The sequence below is a fragment of the Mustelus asterias genome, chromosome 20, assembly GCF_964213995.1.
Source record: "Mustelus asterias chromosome 20, sMusAst1.hap1.1, whole genome shotgun sequence".
Lineage (NCBI taxonomy): Eukaryota > Metazoa > Chordata > Chondrichthyes > Carcharhiniformes > Triakidae > Mustelus > Mustelus asterias.
In genome coordinates, this window is record NC_135820.1 from 45,438,781 (window position 1) to 45,460,715 (window position 21,935).

The 21,935-nt window shown below is 43.1% G+C and overlaps 1 protein-coding gene across 2 annotated transcripts in view; it reads left to right on the top strand.

Moving 5' to 3' along the window:
- The first annotated feature begins 500 nt into the window (after nucleotides 1–500).
- The window catches only part of LOC144508503 (cadherin-like protein 26), a 101,379-nt gene continuing 79,944 nt past the window's right edge, over nucleotides 501–21,935 (top strand). For both annotated transcript variants that reach the window (XM_078236481.1, XM_078236482.1), the window contains exons 1-4: nucleotides 501–583; nucleotides 10,030–10,152; nucleotides 13,670–13,828; nucleotides 19,623–19,770. In XM_078236481.1, coding sequence (XP_078092607.1) covers nucleotides 542–583; nucleotides 10,030–10,152; nucleotides 13,670–13,828; nucleotides 19,623–19,770 — 472 coding nt within the window. In that variant the 5' untranslated portion in view covers nucleotides 501–541. The remainder of the gene's footprint in view (nucleotides 584–10,029; nucleotides 10,153–13,669; nucleotides 13,829–19,622; nucleotides 19,771–21,935) is intronic.

Consider the following 21,935-nt stretch of genomic DNA (forward strand, 5'->3'; position numbering starts at 1 on the left):
TTTTTAGTTTTTACTTACAAATTACTATGTCATTATACATTTCTGCTCAGTTTATTATATATAATACAGGAATGGTAATTGGCCGAGTATGGCAAACAAAAAAAAAATAACGCTTATATTGCAACCCAAGGAAACCCCAGTGTCCAAAATCAAATAGAAATTCTTGCATAAGATTTTAAGTTATTTTTAAACTCAGAATTATCGATCAATAAATGGACTTTGTTATTGGCTTCCAGGTAAGGCGCATCAAGCTTTCTCCATATTTAACTTTCTTGTTTACGTGCAAATAGCTTCTTGCTGCCAAGAGAAACCCTTCTTAACTCTGGTCTCTATTTCTCTTGGACAGTGGAATCTGTTTACTATGCTGCTTAGCCAAGATAAGAACCTGAAAAGAAATAACCTACCATTAAAAACAGGAATTTCAAGCCTTACCATCCTGTGTTATTTATATCCAGTGAGCAAATCATTGGGCACGTCACTTATGACTGCCATTTGAAAAGGTAGTCGAGACTTTCATTTCTGCTGCAGCATTTTCATTAACATGTGTTTAGGGATATATGCCTTGGTGCTTTTTTTCACAATAGTAAGTACTGGTTTGTTTGACTTGTGTGTTAATGTTGAATGGTAAATAACTACTGAATGTACCTTTATAGTCGCATTATTAAAATGTGTTTAATAAATTTGAAGCAGAATTTGTAAGTGTACAGTTTGTGCAGTTAATATATGATTTAAAATATCGCAGTGTGCTAGATCAAATAGGCTTTAACTTTATACCTTTTTGTTTCAATAAAGTTCAAAATATTTTCGAAACCCTACTAAGTTTTATTTTATACATGACACGATGAGCTTTCCATTACAAAGATAGAATTTATTCAGCTTTTATGATACTCAAGCATTACCTTTTGCATCTGTTCTTTGCCATGAATGATATTTAGGTATGAAAGGAGAATCAAACTTGTGTACAAATGTTATGCAGGAATTTTTATCAAACTGAAGTCATTGTCTTGCACAATCTTGACAGAGATATCTCGCCTAGTTAAAAATAGTTAACAGTTCTGTAAAAGTTCTTTCTGTACCATCACAGTTGTCATCTCACGTCTGTTGCAAATTCAATTAGGTCGGCACTCCAAAATGTTTAAAATGAAGGAAACTAAAGCAACTTTTTCCCTGAGGTCGATTTTCAGACTTCAGACAGTGAGCTTGGTCTGGGGGAGGGCTTTTGACATTTTGACAGTCGAGATTTTCTCACTGATTGAATGTGTAGGAAGGAATAGAAAGTATGAAGGTGATCAATTTTCTTTTCATTTATACAGGAGATTTTATTTTTGGGAGATGATAAATTCTGCACTTTTTATTGTTTGATGATTAGAAAAATATTAACTCTTGTAAAGGCCAATAACTTTCAGTCAAATTCACACACAGTAATCCTGCTGTGTCTTTTAAAGGATATTTTCATACATTCCTCTTGCCTTTATATGAATACATTATTGTATATTGACATATATCCCTGACCTCTAATACAAGCTTGGGGAGTAGAGAAAAACTGAAAAAATGCTTACTCAAAACTTTATTTCATCAACTCAATAAAAGAAAAAAACACGTTATATGTAGTAGATATGAGATGTAGAAATCAATTTTATTCACATACCTCAGGACATGTGATTATTTTTCATAGAAGCATAAAATCCCTACAGTGCAGAAGGCCCACCGAGCCTGCACTGACAACAATCCTACCCTGGCTCTATCCCCGTAACCCCACATATTTACCCTGCTAATTCTCCTGACACTAAGGGGCAATTTAGCATGACCAATCAACCTAACCCTCAGAAATGAGGAGGAATTTCTTCAATCAGAGAGTGGTGAATCTGTGGAACTCTTTGCCACAGAAGGCTGTGGAGGCCAGGTCATTGAGTGTCTTTAAGACAGAGATAGATAGGTTCTTGATTAATAAGGGGATCAGGGGTTATGGGGAAAAGGTAGGAGAATGGGGATGAGAAAATGATTGAATGACGGAGCAGACTCAATGGGCCGAGTGGCCTAATTCTGCTCCTATGTCTTATGGTTTTATCTTTGGACTGTGGGAGGAAACTGGAGCATTTGGAGGAAACCCATGCAGACACGGGGAGAATGTGCAAACTCCATGGGCATGATCTTACTGGCCATTCATGCCACGCTCCCGCTCACGACCACTTTTGTAAATCATTTTGTAAATATGTTCAGCCCTGTGTGAGGGGTGCAGGGCAGTCAAACTCCAGGGCTGGAAGTCCAGCTTTTCTAGATGCAGACAGAGGGGCAGTACCCACTTTATAATACCTGCTTTCACCACTCTCTGATAGACCCACGCACGTGATTGGCAGTTTTATGTTTATTTGAGACAACATTTGAAAACCATCATGCTGAGTTGCCCAGAATGTGCAGAGACCCTCTATGTTGAAGGGATGGAGATGGTCAAGATTTCTGGTAGCTGGATAATGCTCAGGGTGTAGATGTGAGTCCAATTTCAGGCAGGTAAAGAAAAACAATGGTAGAAACCCACATTTGACAATGTGATAGCCATTATGACTGTTTTGTAATATCAGTACTGTTGAACATTTTATAACTTAAGATGTGGCTTAGAAACTGCTCAAAGGAACAATCTACCACCCATATTTTTGACATTGTAAACTTGACTTGTATTGGACAGTGATAACCTTTTTAAAACCTCTTGAAATGTTTGAACGAGTCTGAAAATTTGAATGTTCGGAGGTCAGTAACAGTGCTATACAAACGGAAGTTCTTTATTTCTTCTAGTTATTTTGTACTGTTTTTATCAAAGAGATACCTTTTGTTAAAAGGAATTTCTCAGCTGAGAAGTTTAGCAATGTGATGATAATGAGTTGGATTTTTTAGATTGTTTATTGTAAAACATTTTCAGATGCAGCAATAGAGTTTTTAATAGAACTTTGGCCTGCTACAAAATAAATAATCCTCCATCGAAGTTTATAAGTCAATTGTCAGCCAAATGTTTTTGAAAAAAATGGCAACACGTGATTATTATCTGCCTCCTCTTGATGTTTACGAGATTGTCTTCTGATTTATGAGGCTGTGAGGTTGGCATGTGCCGAATTAGTTTTGCAGCCTCCTGCAGAGCGGGAGAAACCCCCTTTCCCTGAACACACCTTGCCGGCTGCCTCAGCCAGTTGACATCAATTGGCCTCAGTCTGGCCACTTATGTTGGGGTGTCCATCTGGCCTTGTTCCACCATTCAGATTGCAATGCAATGTAGTAGGGCCTAAAAAATGCCTCTCTCTTCAGTCACCCAAAAGTCAAAATTAGCCACTGAATTGTTTTTGGTAGAGCCACAGGGGTTCGCATGTCAGCACAACAATTAGTGCTTTAAAAATGTGAGGGAATTTTGGGCTAATCTGAGAATTCTCCTGTACAGAAAATGGGGGAGAACATTAAAAACAAAGTTCTAAATCTATGCTTTGTTTTACCTTTCAATATAATTTACTACTCTGCCTCATAGTGCCAGGGACCTGGGATCAATTCTGACCTCGGATGACTGTCTGTGTGGAGTTTGCACCTTCTCCCCATGTCTGCGTGTTTTTCTCCGGGTGCTCTGGTTTCCTCCCACACTCCAAAGATGTGTGGGTTAGGTTTATTGGCCATGCTAAATTGACCCTGAGTGTCAGGGGACTGGCAGGGTAAATACGTAGGGTTATGGGGATAGGGCCTGTGTGGGATTGGTGTCGATGCAGGTTCGATGGGCCAAATGGCCTCCTGCTGCACTATAGGAATTTTATGATTCTGAAGCTGCTTGGCCTAATTTTGACACATGAGCCAGGATGTGATGGCCCTGCCACAGCGTGTTTCCCCATGGTGGATGCAGTGGGCCATTTAAATTGGCATTTACTTCAGCAGAGCTGTAATATCCCAGCGGGCAGAGGAGGCTTGTCAAATTTTGGCCCCAGGGGTAATCATAGAGTCCCTACAGTGCAGAAGAAGGCCATTCAGCCCATCGAGTCTGCACCGGCCACAATCCCACCCAAGCCCTATCCCCGTAACCCCATGTATTTACCCTCGCTAGTCCTCCTGACACTAAGGGGCAATTTAGCATGGCCAATCCACCTAACCCGCACATCTTTGGACTGTGGGAGGAGACTGGAGCACCCGGAGGAAACCCATGCAGACACAGAGAGAATGTGCAAACTCCACACAGATAGTCACCTGAGGCCGGAATTGAACCCGGGTCCCTCGGGGTCTGAATCATCAGTGCTAACCACTGTGCCACCGTGCCGCCCACTTAATCTTAACATTTATGGTCAGGAAAAGAATGAACTACAGAGAATCAACAACCCATTTTACACTTCACCCTAGCCAATAGAGTTCTATTTAGTTCACGATCAAATTAGGTATAGAAAGTGAAATTAAAAATGGAGGTAAAGTAAGATGGCATTAACACAGAGAAATAAACGTGACAGATAAGAGAGAGAATTTGTTTACATTTGTGAAAAGTTTAAAAATCTCATACCCAAAGTTGACTCACCTTAAACCTGCTCACTTTCAGTTTTAATGGAGGCAGGACACTGAGGCCTACTTGGAGAAGGCTGATTGATTATTTCAATATTATAACGAGATTGTGATTGTGATAACTTCAAAGGCGCCTCTTTGTGGCTTCAAATTATAAAGGGTTTATTCACAATAATATTTATATAGATACAAGCAAGGGTCTGACAAAACTGTAATACATGTCTACTCTCTCCTTCTCCCTGGCTCCAACTGAGGTTCCTCCCAAACCCAGGGTGCATGTCCTGGCACCTGATTAGCTTGGCTTCCCACACTGCCTCTCCATAGGGTCCGATCCAATTACATGGCCTTCAGGGATCGCTCCCTTAAAGGGTTCACATTACCACACTCTTTTCCCCCTTAACTCCTGAGTTCACCCATGAACGAAACAAAAGGAACATCATTAAACATGGGCATTCACAGTTTGACAAGACTTCAGGGACACCCCAGGAAAATCTCACCACAGGTACAGCCGGCCAGGAAACTTCCGGAGCCTTGAGGAATGTCACAATTCAGTACTCTGATCTTCGGGAAGTGATGAATCTAGTTGCAAAAGGTAAACTCATCAATCCGGGGTCGCGATCCTCCTCAGTAGCTCCTGTCTCCTTGCTACAGAGACTGTTGGTTGCTCCAGTTCCACATTTACAACAGGGATCCCTCAAATAGTCTACATGTTTTTTCACGCGATGACCTTCTACTTCTACATCGTAGGAGGCTGGTCCTGTTCTTTCCACAATTTTCCCAGCCACCTATGTTGGTCTTGCTCCGAAGATCCTGGCCACAAGTAAATCATCAACTTGGAAAGCTCTGTCTTTTTTTCTCAAGTCACAACTTTCTTTCTGGGAAGCTTGTCCAGCCTCCACGCCAAATCTAGGAATATCATATCCAACCATGTCCATAAGTGGCTTCACATTAGTAATTTGGCTGCCTCGACCTCTGTGGTTTAATTTGGCATGGTATTGTACGGCCACAAGAAACTTGTCAAATATAAAGGTAATGGCCTATTAATTTATTTTTTTCATCGATGATTTGAACATTTTTACAGCTCATTCTGCTAACATGATGAATACTATTTGACTTTACAAATTTCTGCAACTCCTCCACTGTAAATGTTGTGCCATTATCTGACACTAAGATCTCTGGGATGCCATGGATGGCAAAAACTTGTCAATAGTGGCTGTAGCCATTGTAGGCTTCATCACTTGGACATCCAAACATTTAGAAGGTGAATCAACCAAGATGAGAAACATGCGTCCCAATAATGGCCCTGCAAAACCTATATGTAGCCTTGTCCATGGCCTCCCCAGCCAATCCCAAGGATGCATATTCACTGGTGTCTGCAATGCCTGTTGGGTTCCACAACTCGGACACTGGGTGACCAATCTTTCAATTTCTTTATTGACGGCTGGCCACCAAACAAATTTCAGGCAAATACTTTCATCCTACTCTGTCCAGGATGTGAGTCATGTAATTCTTGTAATCCTGATGTCACTGATGTCTACGGGGTTATGCATTCCCTTTAACCCTCTTCCACGAGGGAATGCTGGGGTTGCCATCTTGTAGTCCTGCTCCCCAGCGAGAAGGATCGGAAAATTTCAGATAAAGTATTTTTTAGCTTCTCTTTATTTCCTTATTTCTCATTAATCTAATACAATTTTTAACTTCTCTTGTTATCCAATTTCTGGGTTTTCATGCCTCTCACTTTGGCTTTGACAAAGGGTGTATATCACTTTGTCTGGATTCCTGGGATTACTAACATTCCAACCATTAAGAGAAAATCTAACCACCACCCATGACATTCAATGGTGTTACTATCACTGAATCCCCCACTGTCAGCATCCTTGGGGTTACCATTGACCAGAAACTCAACTGGACTTACCACATAAACACAGTGGCTACAAGGGCAGGTCAGTGGCTAGGAATACTGCGGCGAGTAATTCACCTCCCGATTCCCCAAAGTCTGTCCACCATCTACAAGGCACAAGTCAGGAGTGTGATGGAATACTCCCCACTTGCCTGGATGGGTGCAGCTCCAACAACACTCAAGAAGCATCCAGGACAAAGCAGCCCGCTTGATTGGCACGACATCCACAAACATCCACTCCCTCCACCACCAATGCTAAGATGCACTGCAGAAATTCATCAGAGATCCTTAGACAGCACCTTCCAAACCCATGACCACTTACATCTAGAAGGACAAGGGCAGATATATGGGAATACTACCACCTACAAGTTCCCCTCCAAGTCACTCAGCATCCTGATTTGGAAATATATCGCCGTTCCTTCGCAGTCGCTGCGTCATAATGCTGGAATTCCCTCCCTAACGGCATTGTGGGTCAACCCACAGAATGTGGACTGCAGGACTCAAGAAGACAGCTCACCACCACCTTCTCAGGGGAATCTAGAGATGGGCAATAAATGCTGGCCATCTAGCGATGCCTATGTCCCATGAATGAATAAAAAAATGGGAGGCTGCAGGGTCCTTTGTCGGAGCGATGAATTGGCTCTGATTGGCTAGGCCTGGTTTATGAAATGGAGATGGCATTTGTATAATTCTCTTTGAAGTTGGCCTCTGTAGCCCACATGGATTATTAGCATCTCTTCAGAGATAACAAGGCACAGGTTTCTGTGATACTTCCAAATAGCTCTTATTGTTCAAGGGTCACAGCCAAACCTAACTTCAGCCATTTTATAAGGTCATTGCCCATCTCAGAAATTAGTCTTGTGGAAATATATGTATATAAAATCAAAAACATAAATTGCGAGATCTTATTCCCACTACATTAATGTGTGGATCCCATCCTTCATTAGCAGAACCAGCCCATCTCCTCTTCTTTTTATTCTACTTTTCTTAAATGTTGAGTAGCCTGAAAATCCTGTTTCCAATGCTAGTCACTTTGCATCCACATCTTTATTATGGCAATGAGGCCATAACTGTGTTCTTCTATTTGTGCTGTCAATTCACCCACCTTATTGTGAGTGTTGCATGCATTCAGGTAGAGTGACTTTAACTCTGTCTTTTTATCATTTCTACAACCTCTAGTGTTATTTGCTGAAGAACATTTATGTTCATTATGCTCTGTCCCTTCCTGCCATGCTCTGACCAGCATTTTCCCTTATTGCGATGCTGCTCTCTTGACATCACCTTTCACTTTAATTTCTTACATCCTCTTAAATTTGATCCCTCGCCTTACAATTTGATTTAGATCCTTCTCTGCTGCCCTCGATATATGACTCTCAAACACTGGTCCCAATATGGTTCAGGTGAAGACCACCCCAACAAATCCCACTGTCCCCACTACAGCTGCCAATGCCCCATGAAATGAAGCCCATTTCTCCCTCACCAATTTTGTTCTAAAAAAAAAAGTGAACTCTCTAACTTCTCTTATTTACTCTCTGCCAATTTGCTCATGGCTGAGGCAAGAATCCAGAGATTAATAGCTTTGCAGTTCTGCTTTTTAATTTAGCCCCTAGCTGCTCATACTCCATCAGCAGAACCTTTTATCTTAGTTCTACCGATGTTGTTGGTACCTGTGTGGATCACAACCACTGGATACAAAGAACAAAGAAAATGACAGCAAAGGAATAGTCCTTCGGCCCCCCAAGCCTGCACCAACCATGCTGCCTGTCTGAACTAAAGCACCTTACCCTTCCAGGGATGATATCCCTCTAGTCCCATCCTATTCATGTATTTAATCCTCCCCCTCCCACTGCAAATTCTAGCCCAGAGCAGATGCCCTGAATAACAACTTTCTGGACTCTCGCTCTTGGCTGTAGAGAACTGTGACTATCCCTTTGACTATACTGTTCGCTTCTCCTTCTGAGCTCCTATTAACTTCCCCCATTTGAATGGCTTCCTGAACCACAGAGCCACGGTCGGTTTGTTCATCCACCTTACAGCTCTTGCTTTCATCCATTCAGGCTGCAAGAACTTCTAACTTGTTGGACAATTGCAATGCCTGAGGCTCCTCCTTTTCTACCTTCTCCAACCCCTTACCTGCTTCACTTGCAGTCACACCCTCCTGTCCCTGGCAACTGGCCAAATCGGAAGACCCCAACCTAAGGAGTGTGACTGTTCTTGGAACAAAGCATCTAGGTGACATTCCCCTCCCTGATGTGTCGCAGTGTTGCAGCTCTGCCTCCAGCTTAATGACTCTGACTTGAAGCTCGTCAAGTTGCGGATACTTAGCAGATGGGCGCAATCTTACCGGCTGTTCACGCCACGCTCCTGCTACAGCGAAGTAGGAGAATTGGGCGCGCAGCCAAATCTCCGTTCACTGCAGCGGGATGGGAATATCCCATCGGCATGAACACCCTAACATTCCAGCTGATGTGTGTTTGCCTTGGATCACACTGGCAGCTGGAAGCTCCAATATTCGGCAGTCGCAACACATCTCTTGCCCTGCCATCCTCATTGTGCCTGAAGAAAGAAACTAATGAATTATTTTCTTAATGATTTTAAGTTAAAGTTTAAGAGTGCTATTCTGATTGCCAATTCCTGTACTTATTTTAATCCTACCACTTAATTAAAGAAATAATTGACACATTGGATCCTTATTTCTCTTCTGTGAGTGTTTGTTTATTAATAAATAACAACTTTAGTGTTAATGAATTTTCCGGCCATTACTTTTTTTGAAATTTCAGTTTTTTTCACATCCGAACAGCACTCGCTAACCAACTTACTATTTCTCTGCAAAGGTTACTAAGATATTCCAGCAACATTTTTAAAAAATACTTTTCCAATTCAATCAAATCAAGTCCAATTCAGAGTCTCAACAAGTTGAGACATTTCCGATCCAAGCTGACAAGACAGGGTATGTCTTGGGCCTGATCTACATGAGCCAAGCTGATTGGAGTAGGCTGAGGTTTCCTCCTCGAAGGCTTGATCTCATTTGCATCTTAGCCAAAAGGCCGAGATGCCGCTTTTAAAAATTGCTTCATATGAAAATGAAGCTTAAATGCAACCCAATGGCCACGACCAAGGGCAGCATCCGCACTTGATCTTAGCCAAAAGGCCCCAGCAACATTTAATACATTTAAACCTTACTTAGAAAAAGAACAGACACTTCAGTTTAATCCCGGGATTAGGTAGAAACTACTCACCAATCACTTACCTGCTTCCCTGTCACACTTTGATTTTTTTAAATGTTCTGACTGGCACGCATTACCTTTGACCCCAGCTCCATATTTCTGCTCTTTTGATTCTCGCATGTAATTCTACATTCAGCAATGTCCTGTTATTAATGAGAAGATGCAAGAATTAATTGTGCATGATAGGAGTGGTGAAACGTGATTGGTGCAATGTGTGACTTCAGTATGCTGATTTATTTATTTACTTTAAGGAGGATTTCCTACTGGCTTGGATTAGCGCAACATCTTATCCTCAAAATGGAACCCACAGAGGTCTCTCAATCTGTTTGATGGGGTAACAATGTTAATTTTCGACATTTAAATCTTAACTATTGAAATTCTTAATTTCAGGACCTGTGCAGGGTAGAAGCACAACCTTCAGTGGTGTTGCACCGTGCAAAGAGAAGATGGATTTCTGGCACTTTTCAACTGACAGAGGAAGATTCAGGACCTTTTCCCAAAAATGCAGTAAAGGTAAGTATCAGCATGAGGGATGAAGAAAGTTAGCTACTGAATGGATAATGAAAAATATCTAAATCTTTCAAGGGGCCATTTGGTGGTACCATTTTAATGTCAATTTATCACTCTATACTGTGTATTTTGTATCTGAAGATATATATATATATATATATATATATATTTCTCATGATTCATATTGATGGCTGGCATTTAGTGGCCTTATGTATATTAATTATTAATTCATTGACTGACAAATTAGCTCAATATTACCTATTTAGATTAATTTGGTCCTGATTACTTTCTTGAAGGTATTTGAAGACCTGATTTTTAGAACCAAAGTATGTTTCTATTTCTTGTTGGGCCCAAATTGTTGCATTGTACGTGTCTGCCTGGAGTACTCCAGTGCCTTGCCTTATAGTATAAATTCCGGGACTCTGAAGGACCTTTTGTGTCCTCAACAGCACTGTGGACATCTTCAGGTCGGAGGAATTGAACCGTGCTCAGTGTGGTGCATAAATAGCGGCGCAGAACAAGGTCAGAATGGCCTGTTTCTGTTTTGTATACACCATGATGGATACTATTGATCCCAGTAATAATCTACAGCTAAAACACAGATCACAATCCAACCACCCACCCCCCTCACTGCTCCCCCTACCCCTCCCTCACCACCTCCCACTTGTCGGAGGATTCAAAATCATGGCATGTGGCTATTAGGTGAAAGTCTAGGCTAGATTTTATGTCTCACCACACCCGTCCACATCCCCAACGCCTCCCCCACCCTCGACTGTTTGAAGGTACGCAATGTTCTGAAATCCAGTGCATGACCTTCCCACCATCTTTACTCCCTGAGTAGTATGAAAGTTTACAGGGGCAGTGGCTCGCCCACCCATCCCTGGGCCTAAAGAGGCCCACTAAAGGGCCTGATCCAATTGTGCATTGGTAGAGTTGCTAGACTTCCCATTGGCTGATACTTTTCTCATAGAAATCATAGAAACCCTACAGTGCAGAAGGAGGCCATTCGGCCCATCGAGTCTGCACCGACCACAATCCCACCCAGGCCCTACCCCCACATATTTACCTGCTAATCCCTCTAACCTACGCATCTCAGGACTCTAAGGGGCAATTTTTAACCTGGCCAATCAACCTAACCCGCACATCTTTGGACTGTGGGAGGAAACCGGAGCACCCGGAGAAAACCCACGCAGACACGAGGAGAATTTTCTGAAGTGGGATTTCGTGTCCTCGAGGGATGGAAATCCCACCTCCAGCCTACTAACGGACAAATGTTAAATTGCAGCAGGACAGCCGTTTTTCACCTGGGCAGACTCCTCCTCCGTGTTTCAGCTGTATCTGGTTTGGGTCTGTCTTACCCTGTAAATGCGGGTCGCTTGTCCACCAGACATCCATAATACATTGTACACCTGTCTGACATTATTCTGATTTGTACCTACTACTGGATCTCCCCATCGGATCGACTGTGCAAACAAACTGCTGCCTCTCGAGGGGAGGGTGGGGGGAGCTGTAAAATTCCTCAGATGACCTTCCCACAGCCTGCCCACCCCAGCCTGTCCCTGATTTTACATGAGGTGGTTAAGGCCTGGGCCGGTGGGCCGGCCCTTTTCCCAATTGAGGCCCTTAAGTGGGCAATTAATGACCACTGGCCCATTTCCCATCCAATTTTGAGGCTTGCAGGGGGAATTCAGGAGCAGGAGAGAATCCTGGAAAGTTACCCTGCTTGGGCCTCTGGCAGGAAGGGGGGGGGGCGGGGGGAGCATATCTCCTTCAATGCTTCCATTCTACATTGGGCACCCCCTCCTCAAGATCTGCCACCCACAGGTGCTTCCTCTCCCTCCCGACCTTTCCCTCAAGACCTCCAACCCTCTCTCCCCACCTCCCCAGGACTCACCTCCCCTCTCAGCCTTGAAACCATCAGCACAAACCAGGCCCTGGACTCTGGAATTTTGAATCTGGGAATTGTTTTAGCCCCAATCCTGGCTACTGCTGATACTGCTGAGATTACAGAATGCCAGCCAGTCAGCTCTCAGAGGTGGCACATCAACCAAAATGAGGGGTAGATATCCTGTTTCCAACTAATTAGCACCCCTTGGAGTGTTAGATAGCCGCAGTTGTCAGTACTGGTGAAGATACATTCCCCACTGACTCTTCAGGTAGAAACTATGCCATCTAAAAGATCCTGCCCCAGGGATGTATCTATTCTGTACATAGGATCTCTACAGTGCAGAAGGAGGCCATTCGGCCCATCAAAACTGCACCAACCACAATCCCATCTAGGCCCTATTCCCATAACCCCACATATTTACCCTGCTAATCCCCTGACACTAGGGCCAATTTAGCATGGCCAATCAACCTAATCTGTGCATTTTAGGATTGTGGGAGGAAATCGGAGCACCCGGAGAACACCCTCGTAGACACGGGAAGAATGTGCAAATTCTACACAGACAGTGACCCGAGGCTGGAATTGTACCCGGGTCTCTGGCACCGTGAGGCAGCAGTGCTAACCACTGTGCTACCGTGTTTGTCTTTTTTGATACTCTTTGTGCCTCTTATTCTTGTGATCCTCTCTCTGTTTTGTTTTAGTATTTCAGGTTATTGTTTATAATTTCTCTTGCACACGCTCTCTCTGCCTCTCCTCTTCCATCCTGCTCTCTTTCTCTCTCATTTCCCTATCTCCCTCTGTTTTCCTCCCTCAGACATTTTTTGTCTCTTTTCATCACTCATGCTCAACATCACTTAACTCCGTCTCTCTGTTTCCCCAGCCTGGGTCGGGCTAAGAGTCTGAGCGAGGTAAGGTTGGATCCCTTGTGTACGAAAGAGGGAAAGTGTAAGAAACCAGAGATGGAGGATGGGGGTTAGTCTGAAATTCTGGTGCACTTCTGGTTTGGCAGCAAGTGCCCAAGAGAAGTATCAAGAGCTGAGTCAAAGCATGAAAATGACCTGTTTCAACCTGACTAAAGACGGCAAATATTCTTTGGCAGTCTTTCAGTAACTATATTCACACTGAATGTTTTGCAGGATGCCAGAGTCAATAACAATGCAATTTATTTGACAATGTTGGATACCAAAAACCAGATTGACAAGCATTGGTATGCCTGCCAACCATGGACTGTGGGAAATTATCTCACAGTCTTCAGCTCTGTGGAAGACATTAATCAATTCAAATATTTTAAATATTGATTATTTTAACAGAGACATTTTAGATTAGCAACTTACGTGTTTGTAAATGTGTAAAGTCAAGGGAAAAGTTTTTAACTATGATTGGAAATTAATATCTGATAAATATTTTTATATTTGAATGAAGATCATTCCACTCACATCAATTTATTTCCACAAATCACAATTTTGTGTATTTCTGAAAAAAAGAGACATACCATCGAGCTTTTTGTCTTGCACTCATCAGGTCAGTCAATGAAAGCAAGATGAAATGCTTTGATAGGCTGCCTTTTTTTCCTCCAGCAATATTAAAGTTCTGTAATGATAAATGATTATTACTCTCAATTTTATAATTTTGCAGGTTGCCAATGACAGGTCAGCAAACCATACGATACTGTTTTCAATTAAGGGAGAGGGTGTGGACACTGAACCTGAAAAAGGCTTGTTTTCAATTGATCGGGAAACTGGACAAATACGTACCCATCGTAAAGTTGATCGTGAAAAAACAGAACAATTTCTGGTACAAACTATTTTCATTTGAGGTTTTAAAATAGCAGTTCTGCTGAGTGATTCAATGCACCTTTGTTGGATTCGATAATTTCTACATGTTTGTTGACTGAAGTAAAAAATGTGTAAGAGTTAGAAACCTCTAAGTGCCTGCTTCACTACCTTAACAGAGCTGGAGAGGGAATTGCAATGTGCTGAAATTCTGAGTCACACAATTAGGCCTACATTTTCACTTCCGGGTCTGATGTGCAAAAATGAGATAGTTCCTGGTCCCGTGAAACTGACCCAGGAATAAAAGAGGCCTTAAAAATTGGGATTCTCATTCCAGGATTTTGGGTGGGATTAGAAGTTGAGCCTGCCTCCACTAGAACAAATGCATAGGCTGTCGTGTGCAGAGAAGGGCTGGCTAGAAGGCCACTGGGTGAAAGATGGAAAAAAACCCAATAAAACAAAATGCATTCATCCGGCCTTTACCGAACACGGTCAACCTCCAAGCACTCCCAATGCCTCATCCATGCCACCTCAAGTCATCTTATGCTTTTCTGCCACGCCACATCCCCTCAAACCCACATGCCAGCCAGGTGGGGGCAGATGCTGACTTATATAGGCAACTGCCCCTGGGAACCACAGATGTGCAATTCCACTCCTCAATCCCTTCAAAAATGGTGAAGGCCTGTGCTACGGACAGGAGTGGGTTTAACTTGAAACAGGCTTGATTTTTCCTCTATCACTGATCCATAAACAGAAAAGTGATTTTGATTTTAGATTTCCCCCTTGATCAGTTGGGACATATCTATTCCCAACCCCACCACAAACTCGAGACGGGTAAAATCAGAGGGATGGTTTATTTTACACATCCTTAAAATGTGGGAGGATGGTTTGCAAAGACATCCTCTCTTTGTACAATAAAATAGGGATAAGGGAAAGAAAAAGGTGCAGGGCAAAGACTGCAAACAAAATAAGAATTATTGTTTCACATGAGTCTAGAGGCCAGAATAAGAAGTTCAGTTGTGTATTCCTTCAGAGATGTTAGGCGGCTGAAGATGATGTGAGACATCCACTTATCCAGTGGTACAGACTTCCCTCTTAGGTGATGGACAAGAGACATCATTTTCTCTTGTAGCAGGTTTTAGTTCAAATGTTCTCGTAGAAACAGTGGAGATGAGGACCAGGCAATTTAAACCTAGACAGAGCTCTGGTTTGTTGCTATTTTTGTTGATGGAAGATGGCAGACTGACTCGTTTTGCTTCACAAGGCAATATTACAGGCTCTAGCAGCTTGTGGGGTGGTGGTGGAGGCAGCGGGTGGGAGAGGGTGGGGATGGGCCATGTGATATAACTTGCACTCTTCCTCTTGCTTTGGACAAAGGATGTATATTCCTGGTCTGAATTCTTGAGACATTTAACGTCCCATTCATTAATAAGTTTACCAGAGGTTTATTTAAGGAATGTGCTCTGACTCCCAAGTGATGTAAAGCTCTCTCTATTATACTTTGTTCTCATAGATGGATCATTTCCATTGGCTAGGCTTTGCTTTAGAAATGCAAAGGGGCCTTTGTACATTTCCTTGGGATTTGACTACTGTAGTTACAAGGACATTAGTGCCTCCTTAGTGGTAACAAGTTTACAATGGTTTTCTGAAGGTTAGAAATTAATTTTGTGTGAATCATAGCAGATTGTGGTTTCAGTCAGTGTGAAGCCTTTGTCTTTTTTTAAAATTATAAAGTAGTCAGGAAGATATGTTTCATATCCTCTTAGCCTTACACCAGGTTTGATGGCAGGACCTCGGGTTTTGGACCTCCGCTGGCATTTTTGGGCAGATGGTGAGCCTCTCCATCAATGAGAAAATTCAGACCCCCTTTGTGTGGTTTTCGGAGAGTTCCTGTATCTGTATTCATGCAGATGGTGCAGCGTAGGTGGTTGGGGATCAAGGCAGTAAAATATTCCGCAAAGTTCAGCTGGCATGATTGGCTGAAGGTGTTCAAAGGCTGCTTATTCTTGTCACAAGGACCCATGAGCAATAATTTCAGGCCTATAATAGCCTGGAACAGTCGTGCAGATATTAATTTTGCACTGTGAAGTATTGTATGGTTGCTTTTTGCAAGTGTACAGTGTGTTGGGGGAGTTAAAATGGAGCTAGTGGGGACAAGTATTCAGCCTTGTGTTTAAAAGCCTTAATGCAATTTTCAGAGGGAATAATGTGTTTGGGTGCTAAATGTGTGATGTTGAGAATTTCAACACATTGTCCATCCTTCTCGAGCACTGTTGCACATTTATGCCACACTCACCTCTGGGAGAGAATTTTCAGGCCCCCACCCGCTAGAGGGTTTACATGCAGGGAGGGAATAAAATTCCATGGGTAACCCTGCCACCCATCACCAACCTGTCTGTAATTTTATGGGGAATGGTCAATCCCTGCTGTTACTCCGATTGAGGTCCTTAAGGGATGAATTTGTGGTAATGAATGGCCACTTCCTGCCCAATATCAATTCTGAGGCCAGTGGGAGGGAGTCAGGGATGCGGCGATGCCCAGCAGGTTACCTTGCTCAGGTCTCAGCTGGAAAGGCTGAGGGCTTTCTATTACTGGCCGTGTTTTCCAATTTGGGATCTTTTCCTAAGTTCTGCCACCCATCCCCATGGACTCCATTTGCCCTGGTCTCTCTAACATGACCCCCAACCCATTTTTTAGCAGTGCTCCCCTACTTCCCACCCCACCACAAACATCTCAGGAGCCTCCCCTCCTAATACCACTGCATCATCAAGGAGCAATTTAGCATGGCCAATCAACATAACCTGCACATCTTTGGTGTGTGGGAGGAAACTGGAGCACCCGCAGGAAATCCAAGCAGACATAGTGAGAATGTGCAAGCTCCACACAGACCGTCACCCGAGGCTGGAATTGAACCCAGTTCCATGGCACTGTGAGGCACCAGTGCTGACCACTGTACCACAGTGTCTCCATATTACCTGGAGGTCTCACATCCATCTAACCTCAACGTTTACTGACGCAAAGGTGCAATTATGAAATTGTTTCCATTTCAATTTAACATTAATTATTTCCAGCTTGTACAACCACTTACTAACCGAGAATTTATGGTTTGGCAGAATTGGGTCACATGTACTGTTGGTCTTGTGACCGCTATAAAGATTCTGTCTGATTGTCTTGTCTCAAGGTCATTTCAATATTAGAGACAGGAGCTGGCTTCTGACACTATGTTCCATCAGGTTAGGGCTTGTATTTTGCTGCAGCAGGTATCTGATTCTGTTGCTGCACAGGAATTGTAGGTAGCCTTCATGCTGCATGTGGTTGGTACTCAACATTATAACTTCCGGGCTAGTGCAGGTCCTTGTTTTGTCAGCTAAAAGAAATGAACATGGCATCTCCCTCACCCTTTTGAACATTCGACACAAGACCTAACAGTTGTAAAGATGAAAATGGAAGAGAATACATCGCAGGATTTGTAGCATTCAATTGTTCGACGCTTGATAATGTTTGCCTGTTGACTCTTCACTGTTCTGTAAGTTTTTAGTCAAATCTGGGTGTGGTCACTAAGAAACAGAAACAGGCACTGAAAGCAAGAAGCTACACTAATGAGAGAGCAGGCATTTTAGAAGGATCGTAAATAAAATCTTGTTCATATATAGGAACTGGTGTGTCATCTCTGCATATACCCAAGGCAGAAAATACAACAGGATTCATTTCCCTGGTATGCATTGACTTTCTATACATCTGTCCATATGGCAGGTGTTAATATGGTCAACCACTAGACAGGAAATAGGGGTGAGACACAATTAAATGGTGATGGAATGAGCATATCCCAGAGTGATTTTTCCCATACCACTTTCCATGACCTGGTATAAGATCAATTTGAATCTATACTACCTTGATTAAGCTAGTAATTCGATTTTCACCTTTACTATTAAGTTATCTGACAGTATAAGGATACTAATAAATTAACAACATAATAATATAAGAACCCTCACAACATTTAAGAAGCATATAGATGAGCACTTGAAGTGCCATAGCATACAAGGTTATGGACCAGGCAGTGGAAAATGGGATGAGAATAGATAAGTGCTTAGTGGCCAGCACAGACACGATGGGCCAAAGGGTCTCTTTTTGTGCTGTAAAGCTCTCTGACTCAATAGCTGGAATTCTCCAGCTGTTCATGCCCTGCTGCCACTGCCAGCAAGGAAGGAAAATTTGGCACTCAGCCAAATCTCCGTTCACTGCCGCGAGGACCAGAGAATCCTGATGACATGAATGGCCAGAGAATTCTGGCCTACGACTCTCTATCAGGCTGAAGATGAGTTGGGAACTTAGCCCAATGTTCTCACCTCACAAAATTAAATGCAGTCAGTGCAGTGTGCTGTGGGCTGGCTTAACACCTCAGCCATTCCTAGCAGGTTTTGTTGATATTATAAAATGTGTTGACAACAAAACATTACCAATTATGGATTGCTCACTTAGAGGAAATTACATTTATGTGGTTCTTTTCACAACCTGAGGATGTCCCAAAGTGCTTCACAGCCAATTAAGTACTTTTCAAATGTAACTCTTGTTATAAAGTAGGAAATGCAGCAGCCAATTGGTGCACACCAAGCACACTCTCCCCTCCCCACTCCCACCACCCCAAAAAGGAAAAATGGGTAAAGCTTAAGAAGTGATTGGTACTCGTCCTAGCTGGTCTTTAAATCTTAGAATGGAACTTCAGTTAGGATCAGTGCCAAGCATTTCCCAAATTTTACTCATTTTTCCTTCTACAGCAATAAGATAATAGATCAACTATTTTTGCCAGTGTTTGTTCAAGGATAAATGATGTGCAGGATACCAACTTGAATCATTCTACAGTAGGAGATCATTTACTTCTATTTGAGAGTGCAAATAGGACTTTAATTTAACACCTCATTCAAAGGGCCGCACTTTCCAACAGTGCAGCATTCTGCCAGTACTGCATTGAAGTACCAGCCTAGATTATGTGCTCATAACCTTGAAGTGGAGCCTGAACCCACAACCTATCCATGAATAGTTTTGGTCCCCTTATCTAAGGAAAGATATACTGGCATTGGAGGCAGTCCAGAGAAGGTTCACTGGGTTGATCCTGGGAATGAAGATCAACCAAAAGGGTGAATAGGTTGGACTTTAGAAGAATTGGAAGCGACCTTATTGAGATATATAGGATTCTCAGGGGGCTTGACAGGATAGATGCTGAGAGGTTATTTCCCCTTGTTGGAGAGTCTAGGATCAGAGAACATAATCTCAGAATAAGGGGTCACCCATTTGGGATAGATGAGGAGGAAAGTCTTCTCTCAGAGGATAATGAATCTGTGGAATTCTTTGCCACAGAGGGCTGTAGAGGCTGGTTCATTAATACGTTCAAGATTGAGATAGACAGAGATTTAACCAGTCAGAGAATCAAGGATTATGGAGGGAAGTGGAGTTGAGGATGATATCAGATCAGCCATGATCTCATTGAATGGCAGAACAGACTTGATGGGCCAAATGGCCTACTTCTGCCCCTACATCTTATGGTCTATCTATCTCAGAGGTAAAGTATTACTGAAGTTGCCATTTGGTGAACAAGATACCTTCAATTTAAAAAGAACACATTGCAAAACAAGAGCTAGGTGAATTAAAGTACAATGCTAAACACACAAATGTGAAATCAAATCAATTGGTATAAGGTCAATTTGAAATCAAATTTCTGCATGTTAACCTAAATAAAAGAAATGTTGAATGCCTTCATATTTTTTATTATACAATCCAGCTTTGAATAACAATTAATTCTTTTTGTTTTCCACATTTAGTTTCAAGTCGATGCTCTGGACGTAGAAACTTTAGAAGTTCTAGATGATCATATGTTATATAAAGTTATTGTGAATGATATCAATGATAATGCACCTGAATTCGAGCAAGAGATATACAAAGTTGATGTAAGGGAAAATACATACCCAGGTAGGAGTTTGTTCCAAAGTTGTTTGTTCTTATGTTCTTCCCTATCTGCTCAGAATTTAAATGATTTAGCGTGGATGTTTTTAATTTTTTTCGGAAGAGATGGTTTATTACACATATTTAGACAGTTTCTTGGACAATGGGTATGTATCTATCAGCTCGATTTACTTTAGCATCAGTCTCTTCGTGTGATCTTGGGGCGAAGGGGATCAAAGGAAAAGGCAGGATCAGGCTATTGAACTGGATGATCAGCCATGGTCATAATGAATGGTGGAGCAGGCTTGAAGGGCTGAATGGCCTACTCTAGTTCCTATTTTCTACATTTTTATGATGACTTGCTTGTCTGAGTCATTTCCTCCTTCACCATGCCATTCCATCAGTTTGATCTCAATCTCCTTGAGGTCATTGACTTGCAATTTGTAAGGGATGATCTCCACCATCTTCTTGCAGGTTGTGTGGACCTGCTGGTGGGGGTGGGGAACAGAAACTGCCTGCTGTATTTGAGTGAGAGAATGAGGATGTGTGTGAGAGAGTGAGTGTGTGTGAGAGAGTGAGTGTGTGTGAGAGAGAGTGTGTGTGAGAGAGTGTGTGTGTGTGTGAGAGAGTGTGTGTGTGTGAGAGAGTGTGTGTGTGAAAGAGTGTGTGTGTGTGAGAGTGAGTGTGTGTGAGAGAGTTAGTGTGTGTGAGAGAGTGAGTGTGTGTGAGAGAGTGAGTGTGTGTGAGAGAGTGAGTGTGTGTGAGAGAGTGAGTGTGTGTGAGAGAGTGAGAGAGTGTGTGTGAGAGAGTGTGTGAGAGAGTGAGTGAGAGAGTGAGAGTGAGTGAGTGTGTGTGTGAGAGTGAGGGAGTGTGTGAGAGAGAGTGAGTGAGTGTGTGTGAGAGAGTGAGTGAGTGTGTGTGTGAGAGACTGTGTGACTGTACGCGAGCAAGAATGTTTGAGTGAGTGCGTGAGGGGGTCTGGCTCACTTCTAGGGCCCTATTTTACCATTGCGTCGCTTTGCCCATTTTCAGGCGCGAAAAATTGGTTAAGTCGGGCGTGAGGCCATTAACGCGGTCCATGCCCACGTCCACACAGGTGCCCACTGTACCAAGGCCAATGCATTTAAATTGAATTAATGGGCTCAACTTTACCAGCATTTCTCCCTTTACCATCGCATTCGCCCATCCAAATTTGGCGCAAAACAGACATGTTCGGCAAAGGTCTGTTTTGGGCGCTCCAGCTTCTGAAGAGGTAAGTTCAGAGCTTTCAATGGCTCTCTGACTCAGGTTGGTGATGGAGGGGGAGGGAGGCGGGTCAGATCATTCTCTGGTGAGGGGGGTGGGAGGAGGCGGGTCAGATGTATCTCTGGTTGAGGGGGGGAGGGAAGCCCAATCGTTCTCTGGTGGGGGGGTGGAGGAGGTGGGTAAGATGTATCTCTTGTTGGGGGGGGGAGGCCAGATGAATCTCTGGTGGGGCGGGGGGGAGGCAGGAGCAGGGGGGTCCACTGCCACTCTGCGGGTGATCGGTGGGGGGGGGGGCGAAGAGGGTTGCGATTGGTCTGGTTAGTGGGGGTTGGGTGGATAAGGGGGACAGTTATGTTGTGGGGGTGGGGCGATGTCTGTGGGGCCATCGCTTCTGGGCCGTTTTATTTGCTTTTTGATGTGACAGCGGCACACTTTTTTTTCAAAATTTTTATTGCGCATGCACAGTTCAAAGCTCTGATGCAGCATTTCAGGCGTGATAAGCCTCGCCCACAGCGCGATTCAGACTCGCAATTTTTTTCCAGGCTAAGTGCGCCTGAGAACAGTTTTCCAAGTCGGATCTGAAGTACGTCCAGATTCAGCACTTAGAATGGAAATGGTAAAATCAGGCCCCTAGTCTCAGCCCCACACACCAACGCATTCACACCAGTTCACACAGTGGTTGAGGCTGAAGGCTAGTGAATAAGTATCCTGAGACTGGGAATGAGCCAGAAAAACATAATTTGACTTTCACATTCTAAGATTCATCTCTATTCATTACTCATTATTTTATATCATTGAATCCATAGAAACCCGACAGTGCAGAAGGAGGCCATTCAGCCTATTGAGTCTGCACCCACTCTCTGAAAGAGCACCTTATCCCTGCCCCCCACCCCCCCAACCAGCAGAAAAACAACCCTCGTCTTTCCAACCTCTCCAATCACCTTAAA